At 37.2% G+C, this 23,064-nt stretch overlaps 1 protein-coding gene across 2 annotated transcripts in view; it reads left to right on the plus strand.

Annotated features, from left to right (window-relative positions):
• Nucleotides 1-2,998: 2,998 nt before the first annotated feature.
• The window catches only part of LOC131072805 (AIG2-like protein D), a 146,016-nt gene continuing 125,950 nt past the window's right edge, over nt 2,999-23,064 (plus strand). Inside the window, exons 1-2 of one of the 2 annotated variants that reach the window (XM_058009064.2) lie at nt 2,999-3,377; nt 7,101-7,173. In XM_058009064.2, the coding sequence (XP_057865047.2) occupies nt 3,256-3,377; nt 7,101-7,173 (195 nt within the window). In that variant the 5' untranslated portion in view covers nt 2,999-3,255. Of the gene's footprint in view, nt 3,381-7,100; nt 7,174-23,064 lie in introns of both variants that reach the window. The other variant, XM_058009063.2, reaches the window with a different exon arrangement.

Genomic DNA, 23,064 nt, shown 5'->3' on the forward strand with positions numbered 1-23,064 from the left:
TCCCAGTTTTGGCTCACTGGATCCTATGGAGTTGGATTCTGCTTGACGACTTGATCATCTTTCTTGCTTTTAGACCGCATCCCATTCGGATCACTTTCTGACAAGATATCACTACCGGTTTCCATGATAGTTTCTTGTTATTGGATTGACAGTTCTTTGTTACCAATTGCCTAGACCTATTCTGGTGATCTTCCGGAACCCATTCCGAAGCTTGTAGAGCCTTGGGCATTGATTTCAATGTTCCTTGGCGTGTGGTCGACCTTTTCTCGTGATCTACATTTCATCCTTTGAATTTTTTGGAGGAAACTCTTGGCGGAGGTCGACCTTGTTTATTTTGTACGTTAGGTCTTGTTCTTCGGGTTTTGATCCCTTTTGGGCCAACTAGATCCTTCAGATATATATATATATATATATATATATATATATATATATATATATATATATATATATATATATATATAAAATTGTAATTGCATATTAGAATAAATCAAATTAAGAGAATCAAGTAGCTAGACTATGCATAGAAGATAGATCTTTCAATTCAAGGTCCCGGTTGTGATCTATTCTACCAGGCCTGTGAGCTGGTATGTTGTAACCTGGTTGTTACCAGTTGGATGTAATTATTTTTCATGCAATAAAACTATCTGTTTTGCATTGCCTCCATCATATCTGTGTGTTTCCGTTGTGTTACCCTTGCTAATGAGTTCAAATTGATCTCCTTGAGGTCCCTCTTCATGCAATAAGGAATGCCAAGAGAGACTTAAACTCCACCCTTCATCACGATTGAGATTGGTGGGGTTATTATTAATTTTGATTGCCTCTTTGAGTTTCCTTTTAAAGAAGTTGTCCTCCTTAATCACAATTTGAGTGTCTTCTAAATAAATGTGGTGCTTGGTGGAAGAGGAATGCTTAGCAAGAGTTGACTTACTAATACACTCGTGCTTGATGTATGTATCATGCTCTTTGATTCTGGAGCTAAAGGAGCAACTTGTTTCACCTATATACGGGGTTTCACAAGAGCAAACAACCTTGTAGACTCCAGACTCTGAAAATATATCTTTGGAGTCTTTGAGAGGGGGGATACAATTTTTAAGATGGATAAGGGTTTGAAGGCACAATGAAGACCTTTTTTGAGCAAAATGTTTGAGATCTTGTGGGAGATGCCTTCAACATAAGGAGGGGAAACCATATGAGCACCACAAATTGAGCATGGGGGATTTGAAATGGAATGAAATAAATATTTGGCTTGGTGAAAGGCTCTAGAAATTTGCTTGTCTGAATAGCCATTCCATTTTAAGACTTGTCGAGGACGGGAAAGCTCTTGGTTTAAGTTATCCTCATCGCAAATATGATGGGGTCTCAAGGCCAAAGTTATAAGGATCCCAACATTTTGGCTACGGTGGAGGTGAGAAGAGGCATGTTTAATAAAGGTCAGTGTGGGTGACTTTGCAGATCACCTGTCGACCTAGGGAGCCATCAGGTTTTTTGAGGATTAAAACATCTAGGAAAGGTAATTGGTTGTCTGACTCCAACAAGTCTTCAAGTGGAATGGCTATTCGAACAAGCAAATTTCTAGAGCCTTTCACCAAGCCAAATATTTATTTCATTCCATTTCAAATCCCCCCTGCTCAATCTGTGGTGCTCCCTATGGTTTCCCTTCCTTATGTCGAAGGCATCTCCCACAAGATCTCAAAAAAATTGCTCAAAAAAGGTCTTCGCTGTGCCTTCAAAGCCTTATCCATCTTAAAAAATCATATCCCCCCTCTCAAAGACTCCAGAGATATCTTTTCAGAGTCTGAAGTCTACAAGGTTGTTTTCTCTTGTGGAACCCCCTATATAGGTGAAACATGCCGCTCCTTTAGCGCCAGAATTAAAAAGCATGGTGCAGAAACCAAGTACAAGCGTTTTAGTAAATCAGCTCTTGCTGAGCATTCCTCTTCCACCAAGCACCACATTTGTTTAGAAGACACTCAATTTGTGTTTAAGGAGGACAACTTCTTTAAAAGGAAACTCAAAGAGGCAATCGAAATTAATAATAATCCCACCAATCTCAATTGTGATGAAGTGTGGAGTTTAAGTCTCTCTTGGCATCCCTTATTATCCAAAAAATGTTCCTCTCATTTATGTTCCCCCCTCCCTCTAACTTCTATTTATTCTTATACTTAAAGATTAATTTAAATATAAGAATAAATAAAGTTTTTAGTCATTTGAAAACTTGCGATATTTTCTTGTTTTTATTATTTTGACTTTTTTTTGTTTGATTTTCTTTGGTGATTCCTAGTTCCTTGCTTTCTTTTTCTTTTATTTTATTTTCTAGTTTGTTGGTTTATATATATGTGTGTGTGTGTGCGCATATGTACATTTGTCTATATATATAAATAAACATATACATAACTTTATGATTCTTTACAATTCATATATATATGTAACTTATTCATATCTTTATGTATTTTTACATTTCATATATATATATATATATATATAATGACTCTTGTTATTTTTCTTTATTATTGCAGCTTTTTAGATTTTTTGAGGTAGACTTTTTGTGGTCTTATTTTTACATTTTTAGGTGTTGTGTGTTGTTTATTTTTTATTTTTATTCTTGGGTTTTCCTTGGTCCTCATGCTCATTCCCCTCCTCTTTCTTTATATTGCTATCTAGGTTTGCAACTCACTATTTTACAACTCCTTGAACTCTTAGCATCCTATGATGAATCAAAGAGTGTGATTCGAAATGTTGATGATAAAAAATTTCTCACACAATCAAAGAGTGTGATTCGAAATGTTGATGATCAAAAATTTCTCACACAATCAAAGAGTGTGATTCGAAATGTTGATGATCAAAAATTTCTCACACAATCAAATCTAGAAATTGCTAACAATATTTAAACAAATTGTAGCTTTGAAAGAAATAAGATGCTTTAACTATTATACCCTTTCCCCATTTAACATGCAAACTTAAACTATTGTCTACCCTTTATTTAGTCATGTCATGATTGACGAGATGACAAATGCTTCTGGGCCTAACGGCACTTTTTAAATTTGCTCCAATGCTTTTGGAAATCAGGTTATGGCGGCTGACGACTATAAAAAATTAACACGTCTCATTCACGTCTTTGGAGCCAATTGCTGGTGGTTTTTATAGTGGGCTTAAAATAGGTCACGCTCAAATGCTGAAAGCAATTGACAGGGGAGCGTCTTCAATTTACCTATTGTTCTGTAAGTTGTGAGTTGTTGAAGACACGGGAGCATTACAATGGCTGCTGCAACCTCCATGCAGTTACACAATGTATTTGTGTATGGAAGCCTTATGGCCGATGAGGTGGTCAAGGTGCTTCTGAACCGTATACCTTCTGCTGCTCCTGCTCTGCTTCCTGGGTAGTAAGTATTCCCATCATTTTTTATTTCGTGGCGATTGCTTTAAAAAGCTCAATTCATGTATACAAGTTATGGATACTGTTTATGGTACAGGTACATTGATAAATTCAATTTCACATATGCCATGTTTCTTAATTGTTTACTAAAATTTTAATGGTTTATAGGCTTACAGAATTAGAGCTCAAAATTTTACTAAATTAGTTAAAATAGTTTGATTTTTTAAACGAAAACGTGCATGTTCAGAGATCTGTACAATTGATCGTGGGCTTGTGGAAGGTAATAACTGATTGGCTAGGTTAAGTTGTATGGTACTAGTGAGTGAACTGGAATTTTTACCAGTGAATGACTGAGGATTTTGGCTGTTTGTTTGATCCAGTTAGGGTTAATGGGTAGGTGTTTCATTGAAGTGCTTCATTTTATACTTTTGTTTTGTTCTTTTGGAGGTAGGTGTGGGATGTGGATCGGGGCGAGTTTTGCCCTTGTGTTTTTAGATAGGATTTTCTGAATGGAACTCATAATTCCATACTTGTATAAATGGATTTTTGATTAAGCTCCACCGAGTTTTGTATTGGAGAGGACAAGAAAACATAGGAATACCCAGAAAGGATGCCTAGAAGTACCTCCTAAAGCCTAGCTACAATATATGGGGAGGAATGCAGGTCAGGGGATGAGGGACTAACGGGGAGGAATGCATCCATCTGGAACATAGGTTTTAAGTTTTTAACTAAAATACCAAACCAAAATTCTGCGCAACCTATCTATTTCCCTCGTTGGTGCTTTTAACTGTGATTTTGAGGCTTTTCAGCAAGGGGATTGAAGATTCATGTTTTCATTCTGTACAATTTTGTTTTTTCCCTCATGTTCCCTTGTTTATGGGGATGACTTGATTGTGGCATAACAAATGACGGCTGTTGGACATGTTTCCATTCTTTGGTGTATTCCCTATGGTTTTATGTTATTGTTTTAAAACTCATTTTTTCCTTTTTAGGAGAATGACTTGATTATGGCATAATGAATAATAGCTGGTATAGAGTTGCAGTCTGAACTCATAACATTCATAAACCATAGAATACATTACATATTTGTGCAGATGCTTATTTTAAGTTTTGCCATCTGCTTAATATTTAATTTGAATAAAATTAATGAATGACAAATTATGGGGACTGAATAGTATGTGCCGTTGTAATAGGGAGGTGCTAGGGTGAAACTAAATGTAGATGTTTAGAAGCAATTAAATTCTAAAAACAATTACCGTGTAAATATGTAAACATTACTAAAAGAGATACACCCAAAGCTTTTAAACCCCAAAACATTTGATCCAAGTACGGGAATAAATGGCCATGCAAGGGAAGAACCATCTAATGGAAAAGGGAATTTATGAGTACCAATATAGATCTAGAGGTAAAGGCTGGAAGCTAGTTACACATTTGTAGTCAATCAAAACTTTCAAATTGAAATTTTAACGCGTATTAAGTTATAAACCATTAACTGTACCTTAATGATCTTTATGACCATGGGAATCCATTATTGTGGATTTCATTAGGTTATGCCACGTTTCAGCACTGCATTTTTGTGTTTGCGTGCTCATTTTAATAGATGACAACTTTTATGCCATGCATCAATGTTGGAATGTAATATAATGTTATATCATTATAAGGTTAGATCATTGTAATATTTATGTTAATAAATAATTTAATAAATAATAATATTCATATTATTATTATTAATAACATATGGTAGTTGCTGGGTGGTTAACCAGTTTTCTCTCTCAAACTGAGTATTCTCTTGTATATATTGACTGCCAGTTCATAATAGTATTATTCATTGCCTCTCAATGATTCAATTACCAAGTCAATTGATTCTTCAGATGTAGACTGTACCCTGTCTTGTTCATTAAACATGCCTACAACAATTTTGCAAAAACACCTATTGCAGCATAACTTTTTGAATCATTTTTGACCATCGTTGTGGAAGCTTATTGTTTGTTCCTTGGGATTCTCCACTTCATTGCATACATGTGATGGCAAGATCAAGTTTGTCAATCTAAATATCACACCTTGTTTTATGGTCGCTCTATCTCATCTATAAAATAGGTTGTGGGACAACTAGCCAGGTATTATTTGGCATAGCTACAACCAGGATTATCATTTCTCTATAGGATATTCATCTTTTGAAGTCTGTTATGGATTCCACTCTTTTACCCCATACAAAATTCCAGTTGCTCTTCCAGCACCAGATGCTTTCAACCCAAAGATACAACAGGACAAAGCTTCTTCCTTTGTGTGGAATTTGGTCAAGCTCCATGCAACATTCAAGACATTCTCTAACAAATTTACCACTAAATTCAAACCACTTTATCACTGTCAACATAGTTATAAAAAGCCTTGGTGAGATTGAAACATCACTCCACTCAAGCTTGAGCAAGGGGAATGATGATTAAAGGACAAGTCGCATAACACATGCCTAGCTGGATTGTTGACAGAAGTAGTGGTAAAAATTATAAGATGTAAGACCAGAAAGCTGAAATTTGGCCATAACTTGATCACTATAAAATTGAATCATTGTTTTGAATTATGTGTTAATTTGTCAATGATGCCCATATATGATCACGTTGTTATAACCTAATCTGTGGGCCATTCTAAGGTCATCATAATGTTTCATTTTTTATTTCTGTTTACTCCTGATGTTTTCTCCCTAGTGTTTTCCTATATACATTCTTCTATGGCTTAACCAGCATTCCTATTTCTCTATAGTATATACACCTTTTGAGGTTGTATATGGATTTTACCTGTTGGTCCCATACAAGATTCCAGTTGCTCTTCCAGTGCTAGATACTTCTTCCCCAAAGATTAGGTGGGACAAGATTTTTCCTTTGCATAGAATTTGGTCGAGCTCCATTCAGCATTCAAGACATTCTCCAACAAATTTATATCAGTTCATGTGAGAGGTTGGAGATAGGTTATAATCTTTTGTGTTTGCGTTTATCAATCAATAATATGGATGGGACACATTTTACTTGGTTGTGTGCTAAAAGTGTATTTAATTTCATACATTATTATGAATACTCATTTGCATGTTCTATATTTCATTCTTTGTTTGATCTGTGGTTTCCTAAGCTAACAACATCAGATTTACTGAAGTTATGACTGCAGCAATGCGTCTCTTCTTCATTAACTTCTTGAAATTATTTTTGAAGTTACTGTCTAGTGTTCTCTTTCGAATCCAAGTCCTGAGTCAATTAGGTGCAATTGTTTTTCCTTTTTTGATATACAAATGGCTTTGTAAGCATTTTACAATATCCCTCATAATTCATATTGTTGTTCCTCCCTTTGTACAAGGCTGAGTGTCTTAACAGATTAGACTGTTGACTGTCCCTAGTTTAAATATGGTATTGTTGGCTACAAAATTTGTACCTATAGGCCTAATTGAGGCTTTGGGTGCTCTAGAACTAAGTCTCCATTGATCAAGGCATTGAAGTTGTTTTCTTAATATCCTTTTCATGAATTTTCATTTGATTATAAACTTAAGAGAATGAAGCAAGACAGAAGATGATGTTATCACTTGAATAAAATACAAAGATACACACACACACACACCCCTTAATTACTTGTAGCAGATCAGGCTAAATCTTAATTTAATGTGATGATTTACTATATATCAAGATTTTGGAACATAAAATAAAAAAAAATTGAAAATACTGATATTACACTTTTATCATGACAGTCAACGGCATAGTATTAGAGAACGTGTATATCCTGCTATTATTCCTGCTGAGAAGGATAAAGTCAATGGAAAGGTTTGACTGATATCTTTGAACTTGTTGACTTATATTTTAGAAATTTTAAATCTAAGATTACTTCTTATTTCAAAAACACAATGTATTTAAATCTCTGTGAGAATTTGGCTAGTACACATAGTACCAATTCTGAACTTGTTCTGAACTTGAGAGCTTACAAATGAATCACATGCCATGCTGGTGAAAATTGTTCGTCTATTTCTTAATTGTAGATCTTTAAGTTTTGGAACACACAAGCACGTAAAGCTTTGATATGCTTCATTGTACAGAAAGGTTCTGTTAAGCTAATATTTTAAATATCGTCAGTAACTGAATGAACCTTATTATTAGACGAGCTCATAGGTGGGTACACTAATCGTCTATTCGGTGGATAGAGTGTATGTTGAATCATTAATAGAATTAAACCTGTCTATATTGTATAAACAAACTCAAATGTTTATTGCCATCAAGTTGAGATACAATTGGTACACGATTAAAATATATTTTAAACACTGAATTATCATTGAAATAAACCTCCACAAACTAAAACTGTAATGGGTAAGTGTTGTGATGTATTCACACATCACCCCATTGCAAATGGGGACCCCTACTTTTTGCTTTCTAGGGTTAGTCTTCCTGGTTTAGATTTTTAGGTTCTTGGCTATTAGTCTTTGCATTGAAGGGTCGCCAGAGGGCTCATTAGGATAAGGTGGTCTGCTTAGGTTCAAATTGGTCAGTAGGTGGTCCAGGTCAGGGTCTCTATTTAAAGTTTCCTCTTGGTTAGGCTTGGGAGCTTGTTAAGTCTTGATTGGGAATAGAGGGATCTTTGTACCTTGCCATGAGTCTAAGTGAAAATCCAAGGGTGGCCTTGCCTTTAAGACCTAGGGCATTTAGTCAAGGATGTGATGAAGAATTTGAGCACAATTGCCAAATTCGCTCCCGACCCTTCCAAAGGGATAGGAGCGAATTTCCTTAGAATCCTCTTTTGCTCCCAGTCTAGACCTCAAAGCTTACTCCTACGCCTTGACTGAGTGAGGAATGATCTATTTTTGCCTTGTGAACAAGTTGGAGCGAGATGGGATGAAGAAATTGGGCTTAAAACATCAATTTCGCTCCTGACCCTTCCAAAGGGTCCAAAGCGAAATCCTCCAAAAGACTTATTTCTTCACTAGGGACATCAAATGGTGGACATACATGGCAAGGAAAGGATTCAAAAGGACAAGTCTAAAGCCAGATGAGTGAAAAGAAGGAAGAATTGGGTCTAGAGGAACAAATTCGCTCCTAACCCTTCCAAAGGGTCCAGAGCGAATTTCTTCATAAAGCATCATACCTTGCTCAAACCTTAAAACTAAGTCATTCCCAAGCATTTTTAAAGGCAAAACACTTGTTTTTGATAAGGAAAGGTTGAAAATGAAGTGAATAATGGAAAATTTGAGCCTAAAATGCCAATTTCGCTCCTGACCCTTTCAAAGGGTCTAGAGCGAAATCCTTAGATGGACTCTCAATTTCACCTAAGGCACTAAAAGAACCTCATTTTAAGCTAAATTGATGGCAAGTTGAGTTGATGGTGATAGAAGGAGGTTTGACAAGTTAAATTCAAGGCAAAGAAAGGAGAAAAATAAGTGTGAATTGAGCCTAAGGAAGAATTTCGCTCCTGACCCTTCCAAAGGGTCCAAAGCGAAATTTTCTAAATCTCTATTTTGCTCCTTGTTTGAGACCAAGAACCTTATCCCTATGGCATAGTTGAGAGAAGATTGATGTATACTTGCCTTAAGAACTGACTGGAAGTGAAGGCAATGATGGATTTGAGGGCAAAAGACAAAATTCGCTCCTGACCCTTCCAAAGGGTCCAGAGCGAATTTTCATAGAATCCTCCCTTTGCTTCAAATTTGGACTAATTTCGTGCCTTGGAGCCTTAGCTAGGATGTCATCATGCCTTGGAAGCAATTGAGGGGTGAAAAGGTGGACGATTTGGGCCTAAAATACAAATTTCGCTCCTGACCCTTCCAAAGGGTCTAGAGCGAAATCCTTAGGATAGCCTAATTTTCTTGCCAAAAACATTAAGTTGACATCACTTTGAGGGTAGATGGGCTTGATAGTATGGGGGGAGGACCCAAAGGCCTAGCCTAGGAGCAACGTTCAAGGAAATGATGAAAGGTTGAGTGCAAATGCAATAAGGGTCCAAAGCGAAATTTCTTAAAACCTCTATTTTGCTCCTTGTTGAGACCCAGATCTTGGTTCCTAAGGCATGGTTGGGAAAGGATTGATGTGTACTTGTCCTTGAGAAGAGATATGAGGCAAAGAGATGATGAAATTTGAGCTAAAATGCAAATTTCGCTCCTAACCCTTCCAAAGGGTCCAGAGTGAAATTCCTAGGAGGTCTAATGTTTTGCCTAGGTCCTTGAGCAAAACCTATTCCTAGGCAATTTTGGAGGCGAATGATTTGATCTTGGTAAGGTAAGGCTGAAAATGGGGTCTAATTGAGCAACTTTGTCAATTATAGGGTCTATCCTTGGAGAGGGTCCAAAGCGAATCTCATTATAGGTCCTGTCCTTAGAGAGGATCCAGAGCGAAATTAATCTTAATGTCTTCTTGTTGATGATTTAGGGTAAGGAATGCCATGTTAGAATCAATATATCATGTGTACTTAATCATCTTTTGTTTGTTTTGCAGATCAACAAAATCAAGATGGAGGAAGATCAGGCCAGGACAAGGTGGACCTATTCAAGTTCCATCATCATCAAGGACACTTTAAATGCGTGAAGGAGGACTCAAAGTGCTTCAAAGTTGGTTGACTTAAAGTGTTCAAAGAGTTGCACGTAATAGACCAAACTATCCTCAAAGACCTCATTCTACCACATGGAGAAACCACGGGATGTCAAAAAGAGGAATCTTGGAAAGAGAGATATGCTACTAGAGAAGGAGTTACTTGGCCGTGAGGAGCCCTCATTAGGCACAAAGAGAGTCAAGGAGAGGTACACCTTTCATCTAGTACATCAAGGACAAAGAAGGATCGACCAAGGTCAGTGCAAGGGTACGTTGAAAGAAGCAGATAGTTTTAGAAGAGTTAATCAGAGTTAGCTTCTCAGCATCACCAAATTGAGTATCAAAAGAGATACGAGCAAGTACCAGACAAGGTGGCATCCCAGTCACTATTCCTTCAGTCAGATAGCTCCACCTAAGCATGTCCAGATTCAATGTACCTGACTCACTAGCGATGGCACAAACTTCGAGGCACCTACCCTTGACATCTATTGGTCCACACTCGTGAAATGTAATTTTCTCATTGGCTAAGGGAGTTTGTTGTAATAGACCCTAATTAGGGTTTTCATCCCGAAATCCTAGCCATTCATTGTTAATCAATCTGAGCCATTGAATTGTAAAGAGCTCCCTATATAAAGCTCTGGCTCTTCATTTGTAAGGGGTTAATAGTTAGTTCATAGAGGTTAGAATAGCTAATGATTAATAGTGAATAGAATAGAAGTTAGAGTAGATTAGGAAGAGAAGGCAAGAAATTGTTGCCTTGATTGTAAATGAACTCCATTTTCATTGAAGTTATGGTGAAGTGTGTTGTTTCTTTGCAATATGCATGGTCTCTTGTTGAATCTTCATTTTAGATGGTAAATAATTAGATTGAATGAAGGAAGTTATTGAATGCACTTGCGTGGAATCCGCCTAGTCCAAACCACTAGCCTCTTGCTGATTGTAAGTGCGCCTTGCGTGGTCAATTGGCATAGAATGAGCTTAATCTCAAGTCGTTACGCGTCTATTGTTCATGCATTAGCTTGAATGGTGATCAGTGTCTGATGGTGTACGATTTGAATATATTCGAAGCATCCTTTAGAAGATCGCATTGAGTTGGTGTCGGATTGTTCAACCTGATGGTGAGACCCAGCCCAGTAGGACTCCACCTAGTTGTTCATCCATCTTCTTGCATTCTAGGTCTTAGATTAGATTCTCCAAACCCTGTATCTTTTAATATATCTTTATCTTCCAGCTAGTAGATAGGATTCAAGTTCCAGTAGATTAAACGCTCAGGTAGTCGATTGTAAGTCCCCTTGTTAATCCGGGCTAATCACATCACACCAACAAAGCTTATCCACACTTAGAGACCCTACATACTAGAACCTTGGAGTTGCCTCGATTGATCCTTAGGCGAAATCTTCAGCATTCAGGGAAACTTTGTTCAAGAGAGGATAAGATACCTTGGTATTTTATTTTGTGTTCGCATGTGCATGAAAAACACATCAACAGTAAGTAAGCTACATGCCTACGATTTTGGCATTGAATATGTCAAAGGAATATGTCAAAGGGAAGAAAAATGTAGTGGCTGATGCATTGTCATGAAGGCCACATTTATGTTCTTTGATGGAAATTGTAGCTGATTGGAAAGAACGGATTCTCACAAGAGTATGCCAAGAACTCCTTTGCCAATAGTATTTTGGACGGTAATTTGCATGATGTCAAGTACAAGGTAGTGGATGGACCTATACTATACAAGGAGAGAATCTTTTTAGTACTTGAATTGGAGCTTAAGGTGAAGTTTATGAGGACATTTCATGATGCACCCATGGCTGGTCACACAGGTTTAGGTAGATCCAAGAAAGACTCTTTTGTAAAGGGCTTAAGGATGAAGTCCTTAAGTATGTTAGGGAGTGTCTTGTGTGCCAACAAAACAAAAATGACCATACCTTTTCTGTTGGTTCATTGCAGTATTTGCCTATTTCAAATAAAAAATGGTAAAGTGTCTTCATGGATTTCATTATAGGTTTCCCAAAGTGCAAGGGAATGATTGCATCTATGTGGTTTTTTTTTTTTGGTTGATAATAGATAATTTTTATTGATATTCAAAAATATGTACATATAAGTTGTAGTAAGTGTAATTGCATAAACAACAAACCCTATCTACTAGAAACCAAGCTGATAACCCCATTTATAGTATTGCAGATTTACAAAATCACAAACAAAATAGGGACCACTTCCTCCCAGAATCTTCCAGACAGATATATGTATACTTGGACAACAAAAAAAGATCAGAGCCAACCAACCATGGCTCACCCAACAAAACAAAAAAGAGGAACAACCACAACCCTACAAAATTTGAAATCATTATCCACCCTACCTCAATGCACCAATCATCATCATCCCATCCTGTGCATACTGACTATAGAAGGCTCCGCTTTATCTGTCACATTCCTCTTTCCCTTCACCACCTGCATTGCCACCTGCTCCAATTTTGAATTCTTCTCCTCGGCCTTCCTCTCCTCTCTTTCACGCAGGAAAATCTTCAATGTGTCCCACCCTATTGCTGCTTCTGCTCTTTGCTCCTCCCTGTTAACACCAAAGGGCCATCGCATAAAAGGAATAAGCTCACGAACCTCGAACTCTTCCTCATTTTCCAAGCCTTCACCAACACCAAACCTAGCACCAGGAATTGCCCACTCCAGAATCGACTGCAACCCACAAAGCCAATTAGTATCCACACATTCCTTCAAGATCCACTCGATCACGTCCTCCTCACCCAATTCGAAACCCCAAGCCATTACCATTGTGACAATGTCCACATTTGTACCTATGTAATATCTTGTTGACGTGTTTTTTATGACGACGTCTAACACAGAATAAAGTTACCAATGGTCACCTTTCTCTTGATCAAAATTAGTTCGTATGCTAAGATTGCACAAAAAGTTCAAACGGCTAACTCCAAGGTTCCTTCAATGCATGGACATGACTCAGTTGATTGATGGGTTTGCTGTTAACCCAAGGGGCCTTACGTATTCACTTGAAGAGGATAACAAACTTATGCAAGTTCAAGGATTTCTATGTGAATGATTTGCAATGAAAGCCCTATTTTTTGGATTTTTGGATTTAAGAGATGCGGAAAAGTAAATGAGGAAAGGTTTAGAGGTCTAAGCTAAGGCTAATCTAATCCTATGAACACGGAGACGAGATTACTTATGCAAGATCCAACCACGCTTCGCTTCGCCAGCAATGCACAACTACACGAAGGCAGTGCAATCTTCAAAGGGTGTGTTAAAGATTTTCAAATCATCAGTAGAAACCATCAAATCGAACAATCTCTACTGATAATCAAAGTTAAACATACACAAATAACGGAGGCTCAAGCTAACTTTGCACAGTATGCAACAATCCGCTGCACACCAAAAGTATGAGCACGAATCTTGCAGCAAGCAATCCTATCAAATCTAGTCCATCTAATAACATAAAGCAAAATCTATTCTAACTGAAGAGAGCAAGACCATGCAGATTGCTAAAATAGAACAAGAATACACCATCGAAATGAAACAAAGTATTAAGTTGGCTACTTCAACAATCCTTAGCAACAATCTCAAACAATAATCTCTCCTTTTCAAATGAGGGGGGTCACCCCTTTATATAGGCTCCTGGCATTGACTACATGCAAACCCTAAAGATTCCCCACTCAAGATGCAATAAGGTGGGAATCGACTATTAATGCCCACTAAGCCCATGTACAACTATTTAAAAGCCCAAAAATGGCGTCCATCAGTGCATTAAATGCACCCTATTATATCAATCATGCCCAAAATACAATAAACATTCTCATGCAAGAAATAAATGCCCATCATTCCCCATGCGATGTATATGCGTAGAGAATTTGTCATAGAATCATTAATAAGGTGGTTGCATGCAAGAAGATTCCTCATGCATTTAACATGCATTGATCAGGCCGCCACTAAGTCAAAATATTCCTGTAATATGTGCACCACCACGAAGCCATAAATGCACCATCATCTCCTGGACGTGATGACCGCATGCACAAGGAATTTGTCATTAATTCAATATGCGTTGACCTAGCTACCACTTGGCAAGAAATCCTTGGAGGGAGAAAACTTCAGGAGAGAGAATCTTTGACTCTGGAAGCATTTTTTTAAAAAGTTTTTCAACTTTCCTTACCTTGGAGGAGATTTTCAACAATTTTCCACCATCTCCTATTTTTTAGGAACTTTCCTTAAATTTAGGACTCGGGTCCAGAAGAGAGAGAATTCTCTCATGATTCCAAATCTGTAAAAAAATTCGGATTCTGATAAGATTTGGTGTCTAAAAATGGAAATTTCAAAATTTTTCCTGAGGGGATTTCCGCTTTTACATTCCTCCTTGACCCTTGGATTTTCATGCCTTAGACAATTCTCAACTTCCTGACTGGGCCTGGAATTTTGACTTTGATAGAGGAAATTCATCCTTTCCATGCTCTTCCTTGATACCTTGACTTGGGCACCTGCCTTTGGACTTGGGCAAATGATTTTGCATTGGTAAGGAATTTTGTGATTTTGAAGCTTTCCATGACCATCAAGTTTTGGCGTCCTAGTACCTTCCTTAGGCACAAATCTCACTTGGTGATGGAATTTTGAACCTTCTTGGATTTTCCATGCTTGGGCCAATTTGGCGCCCTATCCTTGACTAGGGTGGAATTCTTCACAGGGTGTGGAACTTATTCTTTTTCAAACTTTTTTTGAACACTTTATTCTAGCGCCCTCCTTCATTGCTAGGTGCAATTTTCCTTAAGGCAAAGATTTTTACTTTTTTGATGCTTTCCATGGACACCCTTGTTTGGCGCCATTCACCTGGCATGGGCGCAATTTCTTTATGAGGGAGGAATTCACTATTTTCCATGAATTCCATGGCTCCTTCTATTTGGCACCCTGCGTAGTCCTTGGGCACTATTTTTACTAAGGCAAGGAAATCTTGATTTTCCACGTTCTCCATGACCTCTTGACTTTTGGGGCCCTTCCAACTCCTAGGGCGGAATTTTGTACTGAAGGAGGAATTTCACACTTTGGAGTTCTTCCTTGACTCCCTTGTTTTGGCGCCCTTTCCTGTGCATGGGTGGATTTTTCACTAAGGCATGGAATTCATGATTTTGGTTTTCTCCATGGCATGGGCACTTTAGCGCCCTTCCCTGTGCATGGGTGGATTTCTCACTAAGGCGTGGAATTCATGATTTTTTGGTTTTCTCCATGGCATGGGCACTTTGGCGCCCTTCCTTGCCTTAGGGTGGAATTTTGACTAAGGTGAAGGAATTTACAATTTTTCAAACTTTCCATGTTGACTTCATTTTGACGCCCTTTGACCTTCTTGGGCGGATTTTTGGTGGTGAGGAGGAATTTGGCAATTTCCATGCTATCCATGGAGACTTCATTTTGGCGCCCTCACCTGGCTTTGGGTGGGTTTTGACCATGAAGGAGGAATTCACACTTTCCCCGCTTCTTCTGGACTTAGGTGAATTTCTGAGCTTCTTTCGGATCAGGCTACCATATATGGATTTGAGGTGATTTCCCAGACAAAGATGAATTTCTCGAGCTTTCCACTTCAGGAATGGGCTTTCAGCACTTAGCCATTTTTTGACTCTCTCTGTCTGCTTTCCGACTTTTCGGAATTAGAAGTAGTCAGAATGCTTGGCCTTCATCACTTCGCCTGAATGGTCCTGCCAAAAATGAACTTCCAAAAATAAAAACCTTTAGAGCGTTAGTGTTAGACCCCTAAAATAGGACACATAATGACTTACTATAAATAGAAACTTACTAAGAATAGAAATTACTAAAAATACTAAGTTTGATTTTTGGCCAAATGAAGACATTCCGAGACACAGTAAAATCCCTAAAAAATAGGAACTTTCTAAAAATAGAAAGTTGCTCTGTATCGGCTCAAATTTTACTGGGAGGTTCCTTGAGGGGTCCTGATTCCAGTTGTATGTCCAGTTTTTCCAAAACCCTAACAAAAACCCCTAAAATCTAAGACTAAAAGTAGAAACCCTAAAATTGATGAAACGGGCCCTAGACTTCACCAAATCACTCAAATGAAAAGAAGACTTAATCAATTTGACCCCCGAACACTCGCAAAGCAAAAAGACTGACGAGATTGTTACAAAAAGACCCCAAAAACGAAAGCCAAAAGACCGGGAGGGCCTAAAAAGTAGGGGGTTCCCATTTGCAATGGGGCGATTTGTGAAAACATCACAACATGTCCCTCTTTGGAATTCCCCAATTTAAGCCCTAGAATATCAATTCAATTTTGAATTCAAGAGAGTAATAACAGTAATTCAGATATATTTTAATTCATATTATATACATGATAACATTTTGTCCTACAATCTTGTATTTAAGCTAGCTGCAAATAGATGTATCTCAGACTGTATTAATAATTGCAACCTGAAAGCATATAAACCTTAGAAGGATCTGCTAGGATATAATGCCCCTACAAACGAATACTGAAATTATTCCTTAAACAAAGTAGAATGAGATAAAGAGATACTTGGTATTCTGGCCGAAGACCCGCAAACAGGTTAGGATGATATAAAATTACCTAAGTTAGCGGTTCAGGTTCGGGAATGGGTTTGAGGACGTGAACCCGGTTCGTGGGTTCGGGCAATTTTTTTTTTGCCTTTTGGGTTTGTGGGTTGGGTTATATATATATATATATACATATATGTATGTATATATGTATATATATTATACATATATACATACCCAACCCACAAACCCACATATATACATACCCAACCCACAAACCCACATGTATATATAACCCAACCACAAACCCAAAAGGCACAAAAATATACAAAATTAAAAGAAATAGTATGCAACAATTTAAAGAAATATACAAAATTACAAATCTAAATACATTTAATAGTATGCTACTTCATCATTGATCAATGCCAAATGCCAATTCAATTGATAGTTTAGAGTTTCAATAATATCATATTATGTCATATACTCATATGCCATATAATATATATCAATGTATCATAGATTCATATATGTCCAGGTTCACGATTCAAATGAAAATCATTGCAATTACAAAATTGACAATAAAAAATAATAATTGTCTTCTATCTTCAATGTTCATCAATCATCAAAAGGATCAAGATCAAGATCATCATCATTTGCTCCAAGTTCAAATTCAAAATCATTTGAACCCAAACAAGTGCAACTCCTACTAGCTCCATCAGCTGTAGGTATCTCATCATCATCATTTAAAGTTGGTTTGTACCTGGGTTTGCCCGGGTTCGGATAGGGTTCACCCCAGGGGCCTTGGGTTCCTTGGGGTGAACCCTATCTGAACTAGTCACAAACCCAATTCAAACCAGGACCCACGTGGACTTGGTCCGTGTTAGGGGCTCTAGACAGGCCGACTTGGTAACTTAGAAAATTCCAGTATACATGATCATAACAAATCCTAAGAATCTACATGAGTTCATTCTAAAAGAATTAGTCATATAATAGGAATAGGATAGGAAGATCAAGTGTGGTGCCCTAGAAACCCTCTACCCTAGGCTCAAGGGTGGCTTAACCCCCTTGACCTCATGTAATCCATACCATCAATGAGGTGGCTTACCTAGTGAGGTGTCCTATCACTGTTCATCTCCACTCATCATGCTGCCCTAACCCATGGTTTACATATTCAACATGGTAGAAGGTAAAAGGGCCATTACAGTAAGGTGCCCAAGTAGTCTACTTCTTGTAGGCCGAAGGGCATCACCTGTGTACCCTCTTGGCCTCATGGGACACCCTGGTCTTAAACCATGAGGTGGCGTGCCTACAAGGTAACCCCAACACCGTTTTCCTAACTGTAACTTCTCTCCTTCTGTCATGCTTCAGTAATTCTCAGGATAGTCCCATGATTTCAATTGAATGGATTCCTAGAATTTCCATTAGTATGAATATATAGAACATAGGCTTGATGAACATGCAGGAATTTATATGTATGCAGTAATAATATTGTCACAGAGTTGGATATTGGTGCACAGGAATTCATACCACTGTGTGTTTACAAGTCTGCTCCACGTGCCTGTATACTGCTCCAGCTCGGATCCTTTTTCCTTTTGTATTCTTTCCGCCAAAAATATATTATTCTTTTTCTATCTTCTTCCTGGATTGTTCGATTCAGACTCAAGCTTGATCTTTTGTTCCTTTCTATCTATTTAGAATGAACTCAGATATAATGTTCTGTAATTCAGTATTTAACTTATAGATGCTTGCCAGCAATATGATGCGATTCATCTCTTTTTATGAACACCAATAATTCCTATTATTCCTTTTTGATCCTTTCCCATGTGATTATTACCAAGCACATTTTATAATTTCTCATTCCATGCTTTCCTCTCTTGTGGTTGATACTCTTTTTTGTCTTTTGGGATCAAATAGGTGTGTCTCATCTTGACATATTCTTCTTAACTGCACCTCTTCATGAGTAATGATTATGGTCTTAATCACATCTCTTTACTAATTTGTTATTTGTACAAATCGGGTTTGTATGTTTAATTGCTGCCTTGTAATCTGTTGTTTACTTCATTTGTGATTCGCTATTTATTAGTAGTTGTTTTTATTAGAATATTTAATTATATTTTAGTCACCTATATTTAGTTCCTTGTTTAATGGTCATTTAGCTTTTTAGTTAATTAGCTTTTAAGCTTTATTTAACATTTAGCTTTTTCTTTTTAGTTAATTAGCTTTTAAGCTTTATTTAACATTTAGCTTTTTGGTAGTTCACTTTAAACGACTTGTTCTTAATTTAGAACATCGTCCTTGTAATCTCTTTATATACGCTTGTATATTGTTGAATAGATTATCCGATTATTGAATCATTCATTCAATTTATTTTTCATGGTATCAGAGCATGGAAATTAAAAATTTTGAAAATTTTTGTTATTAAAATTTTTCGAAGTTTTTATTGAAGAGATTTTTTTAAAACATTTAAAAAAGAAAAAAAAGAGCAGGTTCTTTTTCTCTTCCTGGGCAGATTTTTTTTGCAGGTTGAAATTTTTCCTAGGGTTTCTGCAATTTTCGACTAGAGTTTTGATCCTTTAGTTCAAGTCGAAATTTTGTTCTAATTTTAGATTCTTGGTGGGTTTTTTGAGACCTCAATTGGGTCGTCGTCAGATTTTTCTGGGTGCATCGTTTTCTGTGCCTCGATTTTTGAGCCGTCGGATTTGTATTTTGATTTTAGATTTTTGGTGGGTTTTTCGAGAGCTTTTTTGGGTTGATCTCAAATTTTTTTGGTTGCCTCGTTTTTCGTGCCTCAAATTTTTTGCCGGCGAATTTGCTTTAGAATTTAAAAACAGTCAGCGATTTCTTCTAATTTTGTGGGCGTTGTTTTTGTTGTACATCTAACCTAGGGTTTTTGCCCTATTTTTTTTGCCTTTTTTTTGGAAAAAAAATCATCAATATTTTTCTATTTTTTTTACAAAAAAAAATCATGGGTATTTTTTTATTTTCTGCAAATTATTATTTTTTCTGATTATTTTTAGGAAAAATTTTAGGTTTTAAGTTTGTAGAAAATTTTAATTTTTGGGTTTCTTCCAAACCTTGGAATTCGTGCATTGGAATTCATGCCAGAATTCTCCTCTGGGGTTTCAAATTTTTGTGCAACTGCTTCTATTTTGATTTAAAAAAAAATCAGATTCTTCTGTCTCTTGCTTTCACTTAGTTGACCTTGATCAACCGCGGATTCCGTGATGGCATCTTTGACCAACATCATGTCGGAACACAGACAGAAGTTCAACAGCTACCACAACACCTGGAAACAGTGCATGTTCACGATATTTGAATATCATTACCTTTATTAGATTGATTTAGGCCAGACCTCGTCTTACAGGTCCCAGGGTTTTCATGATTTTTTTCCTGAAAAATTGTCTGTGGGTTTTCTGATTTTTCTCCACAAAAAATTATGGGAGGGTTTTGCTTGATTTTTCCTCAAAAATTAGGGGATGTTGTTTTACCACGTGATGTTTGCTATTTTTCCATGTGAGGTTTGGTATTTTACCACATAATGTTGTTTGGTGTTTTCCTGCATGATGTTTGATGTTTTACTGCGTGATGTTTGGTGTCTTACCATGTGGTGTTTTGGGTCTTGCCATGCAAAGTTTCAGGGTTTTGTTCGATTTTTTCCACAAAAATCGTTTCAAGGGTTTTTACCATTTTTTTCCTCAAAAATGATGATTTGTATCTTCAGTTTTGGAGGGTTTGCCGATTTTTCCTCAAAATCATGGTTTCAGGTTTCAGTTTGGTTACCCAACGTTAGGTTGGATGGATTTTGGTATTCTTGGTCATTAACACTTTTCAGATCTAGGAAGGGTCTCCACCACAGCAGAGTGTTCTTTTCATTTGTGATCAAAAGACCTGCAGTGTCTTCTGTAGGGTAGTTAGTAGATAGAATGACCATTAAGTGAGGGTATTAGAATATTTAATTATATTTTAGTCACCTATATTTAGTTCCTTGTTTAATGGTCATTTAGCTTTATAGTTAATTAGCTTTTAAGCTTTATTTAGCATTTAGCTTTTTCTTTTTAGTTAATTAGCTTTTAAGCTTTATTTAGCGATTAGCTTTTTGGTAGTTCACTTTAAACGACTTGTTCTTAATTTAGAACGTCCTCCTTGTAATCTCTTTATATACACTTGTATATTGTTGAATAGAGTATCCGATTATTGAATCATTCATTCAATTTATTTTTCAGTTTTTGGATATCATTGCCGCCTAAAAACATTAGTTATTTAGTGGTTGTAAGGGTAGATAGATCTGACATGCGTCAGATCTGGTCCGCCACTTAGATTGCTGGGATACAACACAAAGTCTTACTTTGTTTAGTGTTTTTTTTTAATTAATGACAAATTGCTTGAAATCAGTTAAGGAGAATTGGTTATTTATTTAATAACAGTGAGCTGATTTTATTCATTTTAATCAGGGACATGACAATCTATGCATGGTACTTAGAAAACAATCACCCAAAAGCGTTTCCAAAATTTGCAGAAAAACCCCATCTCCGAATTTAAAAATGCATTTCAGCCTTTTGGCAGAGATATCACCTGCAAAGGCCAGCTGTTGCCTAGAGGTATACAATGTAAATGTGGCTTCCATTAGCTTAGACACTTAAACACCCATCACTGCAAAAACAATGACACACAACTACCGCCACCTTTAAATACTAAAAATGGAAGCCTTGTCTCTTCACATTTGGCCACTCCAAAAGATCATTACCAAACTCAAACGGTAGTGTACTTCCCTATATCCGTTTCATCCATTGAAAGATTTCTGACATCTTCAAAACGTACCACTTCCTCATCATGAAAGGAGAACACCCACTTTGAAAGGGAATCAGCTACCTCGTTCCCTTCACGCTGTACATGTGTGACACAAAAATCATTAAAGGATTTTAAAATTTGTGTAATGGCATAAATGTATTTATTGAGATACTACTCCTGAGCTTCCCCCTTCAAAATTGCATTTACAATAATTAGAGAATCTCCCTCGAAATGTAACTTTTGAACTCCCAATTTTTGCCCTGATTGCACGAGTAGGGCAGCTTGTGCTTCTAGAACATTGTTCGTTCCTACTGGTAGTTTCTTTGCCCCCAGAGCAATAATTTTAATTACCCTTCCAGTCTCGGACAACAAAACCCGCTCTTGACACTCCTGGGTTACCCTTAGAGGCCCCATCAAAGTTTACCTTATGCCAACCATCTTGGGGAGTAGTCCAACTCACTTTAAGTGCTTGGTCACCATCCGGATTTACCCAAACCCGGAGGGGCTTGTTAACAAGCTATTCACTCATCTATGTGGTTGTTGATAGGGTGAAAATTTGCTCACTTTTTTGCTATTTTTGTAGTGTTAACAATAGTACAGGTGGCATATTTGTTTTTCAAGGAGGTGTTCGGGTTGCCAAAAAACATTGTTATTGATAGGGACAACAAGATTTTGAGTTTATTTTGGTAGGAATTGTTTAGATTGAGTGGACTAAACTTACTCCAAATAATAGTTACCATCCACAGAGAGATGGGCAAATGAAGTTTGTCAACAAATGGCTTGAAAGGTACCTTCGGAATTATGTTTCAGGGCAGCAGAAGGCTTGGTTGAGTATTGTTATAAATACACCTATCACATGTCCATTATGATGTTTTTGCTCGTAGCTTTGAATGGGTATGAAGCTCCTAGCTTCATTAATTTATTGTTTGGTGATAGTAGAAGGCTTGGGTGAGTATTGTTATAATTCCACCAATCACATGTATATTAAGATGTTTCCGTTCATAAGTTTGAATGGGTATGAAGCTCCTAGCTTCATTAATTTATTGTTTGGTGATAGTAGAGTGCCTAAGGCCAAGAATTTATTGCAGCAGAGTTAGGACATAATGAAATCCTTGAAACACAACCTCTAGCATGCTTAAACTCAGCAAAAATTGTATGCAAACCAGCGCCACATAGAGCGTGCATTTGAGGTGGGAGACATGGTTTATTTGAGATTGTAGCCTTACAGGTAACCCACTCTCAAGTAGAGTGGATTAGAGAAGTTGAAGCCATGTTTTTATTGTCTTTTCAAGATCTCCAAGGGGAATGGGAGGTGGCATATGAGTTGGAGCTACTGGAGCATAGCAAGGTGCATAATGTCTTCCATGTATCGTGCCTCAAGAAGGTGCTTGGGCTTAATGATGTTCCCTCTTTTGAGCTGCCCCCTTTGGATGAGGAAGGAAAGCTTGTGTTGGTTGCAAAGGTAATTATTGATTACAGGGATTGTTATTTGAGGAAGAGGACCATCAGGGAATATTTGGTGAAGTGGAAGAACCTACTTGTGGAGGATGCTACTTGGGAGATTGAGCATAGTTTACAACATCTAGATTTTTAATTGTTTGGGGACAAACATTTTTGGGGAGGGAGGATTGTAATGCTCCCTTCTTGAGCCTAATCAACAAGGATGACGATTAGCCTATTTCCTAGGTTCCTATAGGCTAATTGGTTTTTGTAAGGGGACTCCTCAAATCTTGAAGTGCACTAGTTCAATTTTTCTTGGTTTCTCATTGATGGATTCTAGCCCAGTTGGCATTATGGATTGACGTGACATTTTTTGAAGTGTTTATGAACTCTTGAGGTATTCTCCAAACTTTTT

This window comes from Cryptomeria japonica, chromosome 2 (genome assembly GCF_030272615.1).
Source record: "Cryptomeria japonica chromosome 2, Sugi_1.0, whole genome shotgun sequence".
Lineage (NCBI taxonomy): Eukaryota > Viridiplantae > Streptophyta > Pinopsida > Cupressales > Cupressaceae > Cryptomeria > Cryptomeria japonica.